The sequence below is a fragment of the Eublepharis macularius genome, chromosome 7 (genome assembly GCF_028583425.1).
Source record: "Eublepharis macularius isolate TG4126 chromosome 7, MPM_Emac_v1.0, whole genome shotgun sequence".
NCBI lineage: Eukaryota > Metazoa > Chordata > Lepidosauria > Squamata > Eublepharidae > Eublepharis > Eublepharis macularius.
Window position 1 is genome coordinate 45,188,038 of NC_072796.1, and position 14,955 is coordinate 45,202,992.

At 37.1% G+C, this 14,955-nt stretch overlaps 1 protein-coding gene across 1 annotated transcript in view; it reads left to right on the forward strand.

The window, feature by feature from the left end:
* The window catches only part of RANBP9 (RAN binding protein 9), a 40,758-nt gene extending 26,237 nt beyond the window's left edge, over positions 1 to 14,521 (forward strand). The window contains exons 6-14 of the mRNA XM_054985027.1: positions 1,271 to 1,455; positions 3,518 to 3,630; positions 5,749 to 5,857; positions 6,339 to 6,529; positions 7,679 to 7,826; positions 10,701 to 10,822; positions 12,231 to 12,382; positions 13,040 to 13,151; positions 13,679 to 14,521. Coding sequence (XP_054841002.1) covers positions 1,271 to 1,455; positions 3,518 to 3,630; positions 5,749 to 5,857; positions 6,339 to 6,529; positions 7,679 to 7,826; positions 10,701 to 10,822; positions 12,231 to 12,382; positions 13,040 to 13,151; positions 13,679 to 13,809 — 1,263 coding nt within the window. The 3' untranslated portion in view covers positions 13,810 to 14,521. The remainder of the gene's footprint in view (positions 1 to 1,270; positions 1,456 to 3,517; positions 3,631 to 5,748; positions 5,858 to 6,338; positions 6,530 to 7,678; positions 7,827 to 10,700; positions 10,823 to 12,230; positions 12,383 to 13,039; positions 13,152 to 13,678) is intronic.
* The last annotated feature ends 434 nt before the right edge of the window (positions 14,522 to 14,955 follow it).

Consider the following 14,955-nt stretch of genomic DNA (forward strand, 5'->3'; position numbering starts at 1 on the left):
TTCTGCAGATTTAACATTTCTTTCAGTTTACCTGCTTCCATTTTCTTTTAAAATAGCAAATAATACCTTAATAATGGGTGTATTTTTCTGAATCTTTTCCATTTTTATTTGTATAATTTCTCCATATAGCATGCTCTGTATAGCATGCTCATGGAGGCTTACGAAGTCTTCTGATTTTGACAAGAGAGCTAGGAAAAAGTGATTAATATTTTTTTTCTTCCATTTGGTACTACCATACATGTTTGCATTTATAGCTGTTGATGCTCCAGTATTTAGATTATATATCCAAAGAACTCACAAGTATCATTCTGAGATTATTTTGGTGGTTTGTTTTGCAACATTTTATATTCCTGTCTATACCCCTTAAGAAAACTGAAGAGGCATTAAACACATGAAGCTGCCTTATGGCTGAGTCTGACCACTAGTTTGTCAATATTAGTATTGCCTACTTTGACTGGCAGCAGCTCTACAGAGTGTCAGGTAGAAGTCTTTCACCCTACATACTACCTGGTACCTCCTGCATGCAAAACAAGTTGTTTGCCACTTAGCTATAACCCCTCCCTATGTTACTGATAACCGCAAGTGTTGCTCTAGAACAGATTTTTTGTGTATTTGTCAACAGAGTGGTGGCCAAAATCAGAATTCCTCCAAGTCCTTTAGGATGCTAGGTCTTTGAACAAATATATGAAGCTACCATACTGTTAAACCTTAAGTCTGTCTAACCCAGTTCTCACTGGCTTTTTTTTTAAACTAAGCCATAAAAGACATTTTCAAAACCACTCTTGGCAAATTGTTAAAACCCCAAGAATTACAATAAATGAGCATTTTAACTTTGTTGTGTGGGGGGCCCAGTTCTCACTGGCAATGCATTTCCAAAGCCTACTACAGTGGTCTTTTGTAGTCTGCTACCTGAGGAGTATTTAAAATAGATTGCTAGTGCTTGAATCCAAGACTGCATATCTAAGTTGAATGTTTTACCCCTACACAAACTTACTGAAAACATACCAAAAGTTCTAATTTAATCTACTACAGAGTGTGCCTCTGTGAGATTTAGTGCAATGATAACCAGCCACCTTGTATTCATTGTTTCATATATAACCTAATAATTCTAGAACCTGATTGTTTTCATATTAATGCTCATATCTAATTTTTCAAAACTGGTGGAGCTTGCAGAAACTTTGCTTTTCACTTTAAATAATTGATGCTTGAATGCAGATTTGAGAAAAAAGATTAAAAATGAGAAAGTATTAATTACAGCAATTTCTTGCAGCCAAACCTGTACCCAACAGTAGGACTTCAAACTCCAGGAGAAGTGGTGGATGCAAATTTTGGGCAGCATCCATTTGTGTTTGATATTGAAGACTATATGCGAGAATGGAGAACCAAAATTCAGGCTCAGATTGACAGATTTCCTATAGGAGATCGGGAAGGAGAATGGCAGACAATGATCCAAAAGTAAGGATTTGAAAAGAATGAATGAATCGTTGTTCAAATCCCTATTCAAATTAAAGAGACAACAGTTTTCAAAATTTGTCTACCTACATTTACATACCATGGGTTGGATCATATGACTTGCTTTCGCCAAGGCTTCTTCCAAGAGAGAGACTTCCTTCAACAAGGAAATGCTTTTCTTCATCAGAAAAGGTCTTTCTCTGTTGGAAGAAGTCTTTCTCCCTTAAAGGAGGACAAGAGAATAAAGTTGTAGGATCCAATATAGCTAAAGAAGTCATATAATTCATCCAATATATACATGTTTGTGCCAATCAAAGTCAGTTTATGGCTCCTATTAAAATTTACTGTTAGTATCTGGGGAGTGCCAACGTACTTGATGAATTTTACATATAAATCCACAAGGTTCTGTCCATATGAGGAATTTATAGACTCTTATCGTATATAATTGGTAGTTATTTTTTGTTTTGTTGACTATTTTGGTATGGAAACAATGGTTTCTTGTAGGTAGAGTAGCTTTTGTCCCAAATATAGGCAGTAAAGTACTTATCAGATGCTTTTGATTTACAGTATCTGTATGGCAGTTATTTTCAGTAGCTACCAGCTTGGATTAACTGTTGAAAGTATATTTATAGATTTTTTTTTAGGGTTGTTTCCCATGTAATGATTGAAAGATACGGGTATATCTTTAAATTGCGAGTCTAAAAACATATGCACGTGTAACATTAGAGTGATATGCACATTATATGCAGCAAGAGCCCTCTTGTTAATACCACTTTTGTTAGAGTGAACACATCACCGTTGAAATGTCAAGATTTCAATGCACGTTTTTTCAAAGAGAGATTTTTATCTTTCTTGTTCCAGTTCTGAAAACAGTGTGCGTATGGCTGTGGTTAGAAAGGTTAAAGCAATGGTTTTCTCTTCATATTGTATAGATAGAATGTCAGGCTTTCCTCATCTGGTTCAGTTTGAATGACAGAAAGTAGAATGACTCTCTGTATTTTAAGACATAATCTAATTTAACAAATTGTCAATTCTTCTACTTGTCTGCTGTTGCTTTGCAACCAAAGACTCCACTTACTGAGATTATGAATTTGTACTGGTCCTCAAATGCAGCTTTGGGCAAATTGAGAATGATGAAGTACAAGTCCTTCTTCTCTTCTTGCCTAACTCTGCTCTGGGGTGCTGGATTTGTTACACATTTATTTATTAAAACATTTAAATCCCATTTTTCCTTGTGTTCAAGGTAGCTTACGATAATAGATATAAAACATTTACAGTTAAAACCAAGATAAAATAAAAACATTGCTACATGTAAGGGGTCACACTGCTTCTTATGATTTATTGCACGTTTCATTCAAGTTTTGATTTTGGCAGTCATATTGCATAATTTTTCACCCTTTTCCTTGTGGATACTGGAATCATATCAGTGGTCTCTGGGTTGTTACTGTAGACCTTTTGTGATCCATGTTTTGTAACTAAGCTCCTGTTAATGTGAAACAAAGTTACATGTAGATACTTGCTTGATTTTTTTTAATAATCCGTTTACCTTGAAAAAAATATAAGGATCAGCTAGCAGTGTTGTATCTCTTGGTTCCTTTACATTGGAGGGTTTCTTCACTTGAAGGAAGATTCCTTGTTTAGTGTAAGGGGACCATTTGATCCAAACTGTAATACTTTGTGTGGGAGCTGTTCATTCAGCTTAAAATGCATGTGTAACTTATGAGCTGGAGCCCAGCTAAACTTTCTGCGAATACTACAGGTGGGGCAATTTTCACCAATTCCTGTTGTTTGTAGCAGACCTCCAATTCACCTTCCTTTCATTCCTGAGTGTGTCCCATCCATTGCTCCAGAGATGTCAGTGGGCTATAATGGGTAGGGGAGGCAGTTCCTTTGAAGGAAGTACCTTCCCTTAGTGGAAGATTTTGTTGGGATCCAGTCCTATATTAAGCATATAATAAATTACCTGTTCTGCAAAGGAAACACGTCTTATTAGATGATTTTAAAGCCTTTGAAATTATGCTTCAGTGTTGTATTTTAATTTGTGTGTTTTTAAATCTTTCCACAGGATGGTTTCATCTTACTTGGTACATCATGGGTACTGTGCCACAGCAGAGGCCTTTGCTAGATCTACTGATCAGACAGTTCTAGAAGAACTAGCTTCCATTAAAAATAGGCAAAGTAAGCCTGCACAATGCTGAGTTCCAGAGAATATACAAGGGGAATTTCAAATTTTAAAATGTGACTCGTATGACCTATAAAATTCCATCAAGTAGTTTTCTCTTATCAGTTGCTTATTTTTTCATAAAACTTCATTATATTAGGCCTTCTGCAGTAAAGCAACCTGAAAAGATGATGCAGAAAAAAATGCCTTTTAGTTGTAGCAGGGGTATCAATGGTTGACAGATTTATTAAGCTGCCTTTTAAAAAACTTAGGACGTTATTTAAAATTTGCATATAAACTAACATAGGTGCCTAATTGTGACATTGTTGGATGAATAACATACAACTTGGGAAACAGAGCTACTAAGTTAGGACATGCAATCATTAATATTTTCTTTCTCCTTACTCTTTGTAACAGTATATTAGAACTAAAATAAACTCAAGATATTTATTTATATTTATTGAAAACATTTCCATGCTGCCTTTTTACCCAATTCACAGTCCCCAAGGTGGTGAACATTAAAACATTTCAGACATTCAAAATAATTTAAAATACAAAAATATAAAATAAATAAAATAAAAACACAAAATATAAATACCTAAAAATACACAAGATGGGGAGAAGGGCCAATAAAAGTTAGTGAAGGAAGTTGAAACAAAACAGTTTTCATCTGCTGGCAGAAAACAGAGGGAGACAGAAGAATCTTCCTAGGGAGGGAGTTCCAAAGTTTTGGTACCACAACAGAAAAGGCCCATTTTCAGGTTGTCCCCCTGCTTTCTAGCCTCAGATGGCAGAGGCACACGAGGCAGGGCTTCTGAAGATGACCAGAGTGGTTTGGTAGGTTCATATGGAAGGAGGCAGTCTTTCAGGTGTGCTGGTGCCAATATTGGCACCTTGAATAGGCCTTGAAGCAAATTGGGAGCTAGGCAGAGTAGATTGGACAAGGCTGAAGTAATATGATCTGTACAACTGACTCCAGTTAGTGTTCTGGCTGAAGCATTTCATACTAACTGTGGCTTATGGAGGGTCTTCAAGGCAGGCCTACATCCACCACATCACAGTAATCTAATCTTCATATTACCAGGGCATGTGCCACAGTGGCTAGATCCTTCTTGTCCAGCTGTAGCTGGCAAAAGTCGTCCCGGCTGCTGCTTCCACCTGTTTATCCAACAGGAGGTCCCAGGCCAGCAACACTCCCAGGCTACTGCTGGGGGGAGTGCTACCCCATCCTGAACAGATAGCCCCATTCTTGGGTCAGACTCCTTCCTCGTTTTGTCAGGGTTAAGTTTCAGGTTGTTAGCTCTCATCCATCTCAAAACGGCTTCCAGGCACTTGTTTATGGTTTCTAGAGCAGTGTGGCATTTAAATTTAAAATAAATAATGTGGACTTTAATTTTAACCTCATTTATCAGCATTGGACATTATTCATAAACAGAAGTTACATTTAGTCTACCAAATGGACTGAAGCTTTACCAGAAGCATAGAGCCATACTATTTAGATAGTCTTTGCCTTAGATTAAAGTTTTATTGGCTTACTCTGACAGGCAAAACAGTACATATAGAATATGGAGAGATGATGAACAATTTTTATAGTCCACCTTTCTCTCTAAGACTCAAGGTGGATTATGCAGTATAAATATTTATTTTATATTTATATTTCAATTTATATACCGCCTATCCCAGGGGCTCTGGGCAGTGAACAGTTTAAAATCGATAAAAACAAAAAAACAATACTAAAATCAATATACAAAACAATAATGAAATAAATTAACCAAGTGCAATGGTGGGGAGAACCCTCCCCCACCCCAAAGGGATGCACAATCAATGGCTGGGACATTCAAATAATACAATAAGGTATAGATTTCAGAAATTTGAAAACTATCAGAAATCTAATACGTAGCTAATACGATGCTGGAAAAAAACATAAGCCACAAAGCAGGAAAATACTATCCATTTGGATTTGCTTTCTACCCAATTATGCCCCTAAAATCTTCTAACTTTTAAGTCCTGTTGATTCAATTGAAAATAATTAATCACATACTTAAGCCTGTCTTTGAATTTGGTGGGATGCAGATGTACTTAAATGTGGTAGGATATACAATTTTCAAGCTGATGTTCTTTACTTTTGTCTACAGGAATCCAGAAGCTGGTTTTAGCTGGAAGAATGGGAGAAGCCATTGAAACAACACAACAGCTGTATCCAAGTTTATTAGAAAGAAATCCTAATCTTTTATTTGCTTTGAAGTGAGTTTTGAGTGAAGTATGTGCCTGTTAATAAATAGCTATCTAATCAGGGGAGTGTAGAGTGTATGTATGTTGTCATGACTTTTCAAGTTACTGTAGTAACAAATAATTTGATTGTCTAGGAATTTTGCATTGTTGTACTTGTGCAGTGAACTGTATCAAGCAAGATACTAGCTGTGTATCTTAACATTGAGAATGTTATTTTTTTTAAAAAGCTTCAAATCCTGATGCTTCTGTAGAAAAGCTTTAGAAGGAGGTGGTAACAGTATAGTCCTGGTCTCTATGAAGCTTTCTATCTCTTCATGCATCTTTGCCATGTCCCCTGCAAGCCTATGACCACCAGTGTCAAATACCATTGCAATATGATAGCATTACCAACAAACACAGAGAACGTAAATCATAAATAACATTGCAGCTTCTCATTGCTGAAGTTTAAAATTATTTCTGCTTCATAAGCTAATTCTCTTCTTATGTGTTTTAGGGTGCGCCAGTTCATAGAAATGGTCAACGGTACAGACAGTGAAGTACGATGTCTAGGAGGGCACAGCCCAAAATCTCAAGATAGTTATCCTGTTAGTCCTCGATCATTCAGTAGTCCCAGTATGAGCCCAAGCCATGGAATGAACATTCACAGTTTAGCAACAGGCAAAGGAAGTAGCACACATTGTTCTGGTAAGTTGAAGGAGGCAGAAATGAAAAACATCAGTATGACACCTTTTGAGATTTTATAATTTTTTCCCTACTCCATTGTTAGCATATTAAATAGCTGTGTGTTGGTTGGTGTTCTGCAAAATTGGATAGTATTATCTCCTTTTCCTTGGCAATAATTACCTAGCCTGGGTAGTAACAACAACCAACTCTGCACTATTGTTACCAGCAGTAGGTATAGCCCTGTGAACAGTTTTCATGATGTAGCCCTGATTAATCCAGGAATGTATATGAAAGCTAAATGTATGTTCTTGTTGTCTGTGAACACATTGTCATTCATTAAGTTGATTTTTGTTGGAATGCTCTTAAAACTTATTTAGTACATTTTAATTCCACTTTTCACACATTGGGCACTAAGAACAGCTTACAAAATATAATTTACAGAGATATACATGCCCCTACAGCTTGCCAATACAAACTTTAAGCAGCTAATGAGCTGTGATGGTTCTGCTGACGTGATGCACATGGGACTGTATGCTAAGACCCAAAGGGAGGAACAAATGCTCAGTTCTGATCTTACTGACTTACATGTTTCAATTTCCCCTCTCCCTGCCATCTTGCAAACTTTGTAGAAAGTAAGGGGAGATCTCACCTTCCCTTAACCACTGCTGTCCTTGGTTTGTTTGAGAAGCAAGCAAAGTTAGGATTCCTTTCTCAGTCAGAAACTCTGCTTCCAGCATGGCTAATGGCTGGTCTTTTGTAGAACAGCAGCATTTCAGGCTCCTGTAGAGCAGATAATGGGCATCATCATAGTCATATTTTGGAGAGAAAGGAAGCTGTGAAAGCTCCCAGCTTTGATTGTTCATAAGGGATCCTGAGAATGCAATTTTCTCCACTTCCCCATCCCTCAGCAGACACTCCCATCAGGTTTGAGAACAGCATGCCCATGTGGCACAGGAGGCTGAAGAAACCTCTCCTTGTGCCTTTATCCAACCTCTCCCCCTGCAGCTTTTTGTGTTGAATGGCATATTGTTCACCTAACCCTCAGCAGCGACTATATAAGAGACTGATGGAGGAAGGGAAAAGTGGGAAAGATGTGTTTTCATGAATTCTCTATTTGCAGGAGCTCCAATTCAACTCAGTTAAAAAAACCTCTGAACCTCTTTGTTCTAGGTTTTGAAAGTAGTTGCAGTAATGGGGTGATATCAAACAAGGCACATCAGTCTTACTGTCATAGTAAGCATCAACCCATCAGTTTGAATGTACCAGAACTTAATAATATAAATGTAACGAGGTCACAGCAGGTTAACAGCTACTCCAGGTGAGTGAACTCAATCCAGTCTGATGCTAAACCTGCTCTTCACTGCTGCTCTTTTGTTTCTTTTACATTAGAAATATAGATGGCAACATTTTCTCCTTTCACAGTACTCAGAAAAAAGTGAATATTTCTCCCACTGCTTATGTTAAAATTACTGTTACCCGCCCTGAACCTGCAAGAGTATGAGTGAAAAAATGAGAAGCTGTAGTTCACTTCTGAGAGGACTACTTTTTTTAGCATGCTAAGAGTATTGGCTATTTTCATAATAAGCCAAGAGCTGTAAAAGAAAAGCAGTTAATAAATGTCCTGTTAACTGTATATGTATTTCTATGTATCATGCTATTACAACAACTCATGTAAAATTAATCAAAATTGTGATAGTCTGGGTTTCTAGCCCTAATGAATAGCATATATACATAGGGCTTTTGAGCCACCAGTTTTGAAGGCTTCTTCCTACTGCATGCTGATGGTTATTAAACAATTCATTACTTTCAGTAGCAAAATAATTTTAACAAAACTGATATGTGGAATTCAGCATAATGTGATCTAAACTGAGACTGAATCCTGATAGCACAGAGATAATACTAGGTGGGAAGGCAGAAATCTTGAAGGACATTGTATTCCCCAGCTTCAGTGGGGTCCAGCTGATGCTTACTGACTTGGTCAAGAGCTTAGAGGCTGTGCTGGAGCTCAGACATACTACTGGAGGAGAAAGCTAATGCAGCCTCAAAAATGCTTTCTACTAACTTAGTTTAGCCTAGAAGATGGCCTCCTTAACACAGCTGATCTGGCGGTCTGGATTCATGTCATGGTAACATCAAGACTTGACTATTGTAGTGCACTCTACATAGGTCTCCCCTCAAAGTCAATTCAGAGACTCCAGTTGGTACAGAATGCAAGAGCAGTGTTATCAGGAGCTAGGTGGAGCATGTATATTAGCCCCATTCTACAGTCACTCTGTCAACTGTCTATCAGTTACTGTGTTCAGTTCAAGGTATTGACTTATCACATACAAAGCACTCCATGGCCTTGTACCCTCATATTTGTGGGACCACCTCTCCCTCTGTGCTCCTCCACAGTAGGTTCACTCATCTGAACAGGTGCCACCATGCACCTGGGCAAAATCAACAACTGCCCATATATGTGTATTCTCTGCTTTGGCTTCCACTTTATGCCTGACAAGGTCAGGAAGGCTCCTCCTCTACTGGCATCCCACAAAGTGTGTAAAACTGAGATATTCATTAGGGCATTCTTAACAAAGGCAATAGGACGTTATTATAACAAAATGGTTCAGGAAGATGCTTTAATAATGGGAAAGGGACAGTGGACTATACTGGGTATAGTATGTATCATCGTTTCTCTATGTATTATCCTTATGTAATTTCTGCATTATTTAAAATGCCATTTAATACTTAAGTTTTGTTTCAGCTTTGTTGTGTTTTCTAAAAATAACATTGTTTTCAATTTTTACACAAGAACAAGATAAAACACAAAGAAAGGACAAAAAGGGGGAGTTTCCTTCCAATTTGGCTATAATTTAACATACATTCATTTTAAATCCATTTCTGAATGACAATATTCTGTAATATAACTATACAGTACCTTAATCAAATTTCAGCTAAGGATCTTCATCCAATTAAAGAACATTTTAAAAAGAGCTATATTCTGGAAATTCCATTCAGTAAATTATGAAACCATTCCAGATTATCTGAAAACTCTATTTTCTCCCCTGAATCTAATCTTATTTGTTAATTTTTCAAGTGCTGCTATATTTCTTAATTTAGTGCGCCACCTGTCCAAGGAAATCTCCTTAGAATTTTTCCAGTACTGGGCAATAAGTATTCTATCTCTGACTAAAAAAAAATTAATAAGTTTTCTGTTTACATTGAGAATTTTCATTGGTAAATAATTTGAACAGAGCTAACTCAAGTGTCAGTTTTATTTGTTCCCAGGTTATTTTAGTAATCTCTATAAATACTGATTTCCAAAAATTTGTTATCACTGAACAGGACCACCACATATGTAAAAACGTGCCTAATTCACCATAACCTCTACAATAATTTTTCTCTGTTTTCATTAAATGAGCTAACTCGGGTCATATACTACCTTTAAAACCCCTTTAATGAATGTTCTTGTAAACCTCTTGAAATTGATTTATAGGGAAATTATTGAAATATTTTTTCCAGTCCTTATCATTAATTTTAATATACAATTCTGCTTCCTAAATCTTTTTAATCATCTGCATTGGAATTTGTCCAATTTAATAAAATCCTATATATTTTAGTAATTTCCCCCTCTCCTTATGTATATTTCAAATTAATTATTCAAATTCAGTCAATGGTCTGTTCAGTTGCTCTTTAACTTCCTTCTTTTGGAGGAAACTTAAGATTTGCTGTTTCAGCAACCATTTTGTCCCTTCTGGAATCCTGCCTTCAGTCCAGAATTGACTGCTGTTATTTAATAGTGTCATATTTGAGTCACAGTGAAAAAATTATTTTTATTCATTTATAACGTACTTTTCTTCCCAGTGGGGGCCGAAGGTGGCTTATATAGTTCTCTTCCCCATTTGGTCTTCACAGCAATGCTGTGGGTAGATTAGGCTGAGAGTTTGTCACCCAGTGGGCTTCCATGGCAGTGGGGATTTGAATCTGGGTTGCCCAGATCCTAGACCAACACTCTAACCCCACTATACTTTCAGTGTGAGTTATTTTCTTGGTACATAAATCTGTACTGGCTTTCTCACATCTCAGAGTAACATTAGCAAGAACTCGTAATTTGACCCACAGTTAGGTGGTGTGATATAGGAAGTGAAACTTAAAAATTAGAACCAGCTGCAAATCTTTGCAAAGTTAATTCTGTTTTTTCCTCTTTTATCAGCAACGACATAGATATGGAAACGGATCACTACTCCAATGGGGTTACAGAGACGTCATCCAATGGTTTCCTAAATGGCAGCTCTAAACATGATCATGAAATGGAAGAATGTGACACAGAAATGGGTTTGCAATTGCATTTCTTAACCTTGCTGCTATCACTTTTTATGTTTGTACTTGCAAACGGTCCCAAATGAAATTGTCTAAATCTGAAACATATACTTTGCCTTAAAATTCCTACAAAATTAATTTCAGGTAGGTAGCCATGTTGGTCTGCAATAGAAGAGCAAGAATTTGAGTCCAGTTGCATCTTACAGACCAGCTAGATTTCCAGGGTATTAGCTTTTAAGAGTTAAAGTTCCCTTCAGCTTTTGAAAGCTCATACCCTGGGAGTCAAGTTGGCCTCTAAGTGCAAGTGGACTTGAATCTTACTCTTCTACCAAATTAATGTGTCATACAATGGCTTGATTCTATAAGAAAAGCTTGTGGAAAAAGTTGGTGGGAGCACATCTTCTTCCAGCAGCTTCCTGAAAATACTTTGCATGGGTTTGCGGGATCGTTGTAAACAAAATGCACTACTGGGTGTTGGGAGGAGCCTGACTCTTCTGCTAGTGGAGAACTTGCTGACTGTATTTGAGTAAGGGGGAAGTTTCAGAAATCAGTTTGATGTAGAATGGGAGTGCAAGAAAAAAAATAAAAATTTACTGGATAGTGGAAGCCCCTTTTGTAGGCCTAATCAGTTCTCTCTGCCACCCAGCCATACATTTTCCATGTAATTCTGATCGGTTAATTAAACAGTTCTTTTCTCAAGAAAATGACTGAATCCTATTATGAAACTATTTTACAGGTTCCACCATCCAGAGTGGGGAGACAATAACATTCTGGGTGGTGGCCCCTGTAATAGGAAACTCTTTTCTAGGGCTGTATTCAGATGTTGTCGTCGACTCTGGCTATTGTCCCAGGCATGAATAACATGTTCTGCTTCATGTATAAACCCTTGATTGTTTGCTTCATGTTTCTCCTCCATCTCCTTGCAAGGACATAACTCCCTATATACTGCAGTCTCTGTGTCAAGGCAGCCGTGAAGGTTGGCACTATTCCACAAAATACAGTTTGAATCCAGATGTCACAAAAAACACTGGTGGTCAATAAGCTTGCTTAAAAATCCTAAAAACCCAGTCAACAAACCCTGCTTTGTATCATCTGCTTTCAGACATCACAACAAGCCATGATTTATTGTGATCTGGATGCAGCCTAGATCCATACCAGTTACTTTTTTTGTTCTATTCTGCCAAACATTTTAAGCTTGGTGTGTGCGTGTATGTCTCTGTTCCGCTGGTTTTATCTGTTGTTGCAGATACTGTGTTGTTTGTTCTTAACTTTGTCTAAATTGAGGTAATGTATAAACCAATCCCTGAATTGCTTCTACCACCGTTTTCCTTCTGACTAATTAAATGAGTCAGTTGTCCACTCAAATCACTGTGTGTTCTCATTGTTGTGTTGTGTTAGTCATGTTGCCTCATCTCTCTTGTAGAAGTTGATTCCAATCAGTTAAGACGTCAACTGTGTGGAGGCAGTCAAGCAGCCATTGAAAGAATGATTCACTTTGGCAGAGAATTGCAAGCAATGAGTGAGCAATTGAGAAGAGAATGTGGCAAAAACACAGCCAATAAGAAAATGCTGAAAGTAAGTGAAATGCTTTGCCATAAAAATAGAAGCTGCTATGGTGATACTTTATAACCTACCTAGCCCCTCTCCTAGGCACTGACTATATGAAAAATATGATTTGGAATCTAAATGCTCATATTACCAATTGTTAGTGTAATATTGGCCATTTTGGGCTGGCTGACTTGCTTTTCAGTGAGCTAGTTTTGCAACTGCAGCAGTTTCTTTAAAATCACAACATACTAGTCAATAAACAAGTAATACAAATAAATTGCAGTTTGACTTGTTATCAGTTAGAAATGGTGGCTGTGTTCCAGTTTGTCCTTTTGCACAAAACAGACAGAACAATGAATTGGAACACACTTGAAAGATTGTGATGAATATCCCTATGCAAAAGACCTTGTAAAGGATAACTAGATGCAGCTAACTTACATATTCAGTACCTAATGCACTGCTAGTAAACAATTGTTTAATTGCTGTATAGCTTTTTAAAATTACCCAGAATTCTTTTCAGTAATTTTAAAAGCCATAAAGAGGTATCTGCAATTGTGTGGTTTTGCAAATCATAAATAACCAGTCTGTCATAATAGACTAAGATAAAAATCAGTGCAGAAAATACTAGTGGAAGAATTATGTACACTTTGTTATGGATGAAATTAAGCCTGGATATCTCAACAGGATGCCTTCAGTTTACTTGCATATTCAGATCCTTGGAGCAGCCCAGTAGGAAACCAGCTGGACCCCATTCAGAGAGAACCTGTGTGTTCAGTTCTCAACAGTGCAATACTAGGTAAGACCGATCTTTTTTTCTGGTTGGCGCTTTTGTTAAGGTAAACTAAGCTGAAAGGGTTGTGATAGGGTATGCAAAATAGTGACATGTGTGATGATTCTTAAGATGTATTTGTCAAAAAAAATTTGTTGATATTTTCACATCTACCAAGAAATAGTAGAACCAGCTTTGTGGCTGCAGTAATGTATGCAGTAGTCATCCTTATTTGTATCCCTAACTCATAAAAGCCCTTTACTATGGCACAGGAATAGATTATAAAAAAAAGCATCAATGCACACTTCAAACACCAGGCCTCCTAGAATCTTAAGAATTATCCTGCAAAAGTCAACTTTCACCAAGTTTTGGTATTTACCATAAGAAACAAGTAGTTGCTAAACAAGTAGTTGCTGAACTACTATCTGAAGCACCTGATGACAGCATCAACCAAACTTGCAAACATTAACTGTTTTATTTTTTACCTTAAAAGATACGTGAAGTTTCAATATTTATTTGGGGTTGAGATGTCCGTTGCTTTGTTTGTTTTTCAGAAACACACAATTTACCAAAGCAGCCTCCACTTGCCCTTGCAATGGGACAGGCTTCACAGTGTCTAGGACTGATGGCCCGGTCAGGAATTGGATCCTGTGCATTTGCCACAGTGGAAGACTATCTACACTAGCTATGCATATGAAGATGTCCAAGGTGTATAATGTGGCATATACTCACCATGAAAGTAGACCAGCTCTGCAGATTGGAGTTCGGATTTTTTTAATTATGTACTAAGGACAGGTCTGTTGCTTTACATTGCTTCCTAGTTTACAGCATGATGCAAATGATTTTCTAACCTACTGTTAGGAGAATTTTCCATCTTTAACCAGAGTTAAACATCATTGGTAACATCAGGTTGACAAATCCTAGAAAGAAATGTTCCAGACGAACCAAAAAGGTCTCGCCTTTGTGAAAGGTGGAGTAAAAATGAGGCAAATAGAAAATGTTGTGGATGTGTTAGTATGTGGGTGATGTAAACTTCAAGCAGGAAAACTTGCCAACTTCCACCCCCATTATTACATAGATCAATCAGTGTAATTTGCAAAATGCATAAGTACCTGACAGTTTGGCTGTATAGTATTGATGGGAAGAAATATTTTTAATGTGTACTGTAAAACTTGAAATACTCAGGAGCTGAGTGAATATGTTTGTTGCTACTTACAATCTCAACCTGTTTCCTAGTGGTTTTTGTTTTAACATGGTCTTTTCAACTCTTGTTTCCTGTTTAACTGCGGACAACTTATGTTGTAGACTCACCTGTTTAACTGTTGTATTATAACAGTATTACATGTCAACACAGTGTGGTTATGGCCTATTTATATAAAAACCAAATATTTAGTCAATTTCAGTCTTAATTTAATCTTTGTACACCCTGCATTTTTAAAAGTGCTTAAATGAGTACTCTATTGCAATAAAATGTAGTGATATCATAATTAACCAGCCATTAAATACTTCTACGTATGGTAGGGTGGCTACCTGTCCCTCTTTGCTCGTGTGCTGTGTTTTAGATTTGAACAGGTAAACTTCTAAACTTTTGTTTCCTCAAGCACATTTGAGGTACTAGTGCTGTAACAAAAATGTCAGCAAAGTGTTGGGACAGAGTCACATTGCTACATCTCACCAGACCCCCCCCAGCTGTTTGTGTTAAAAATGGTTCAAAGCTGTGATCAAGCGTATGGAGGCAGGTTTGTTTAGATCTTCTCTCAATGAAAGTAAAACTTGATATTCTTTGAGCTAAACTTTACACAGTCTGGTTAAAAGAAATTTCTGTTTACAC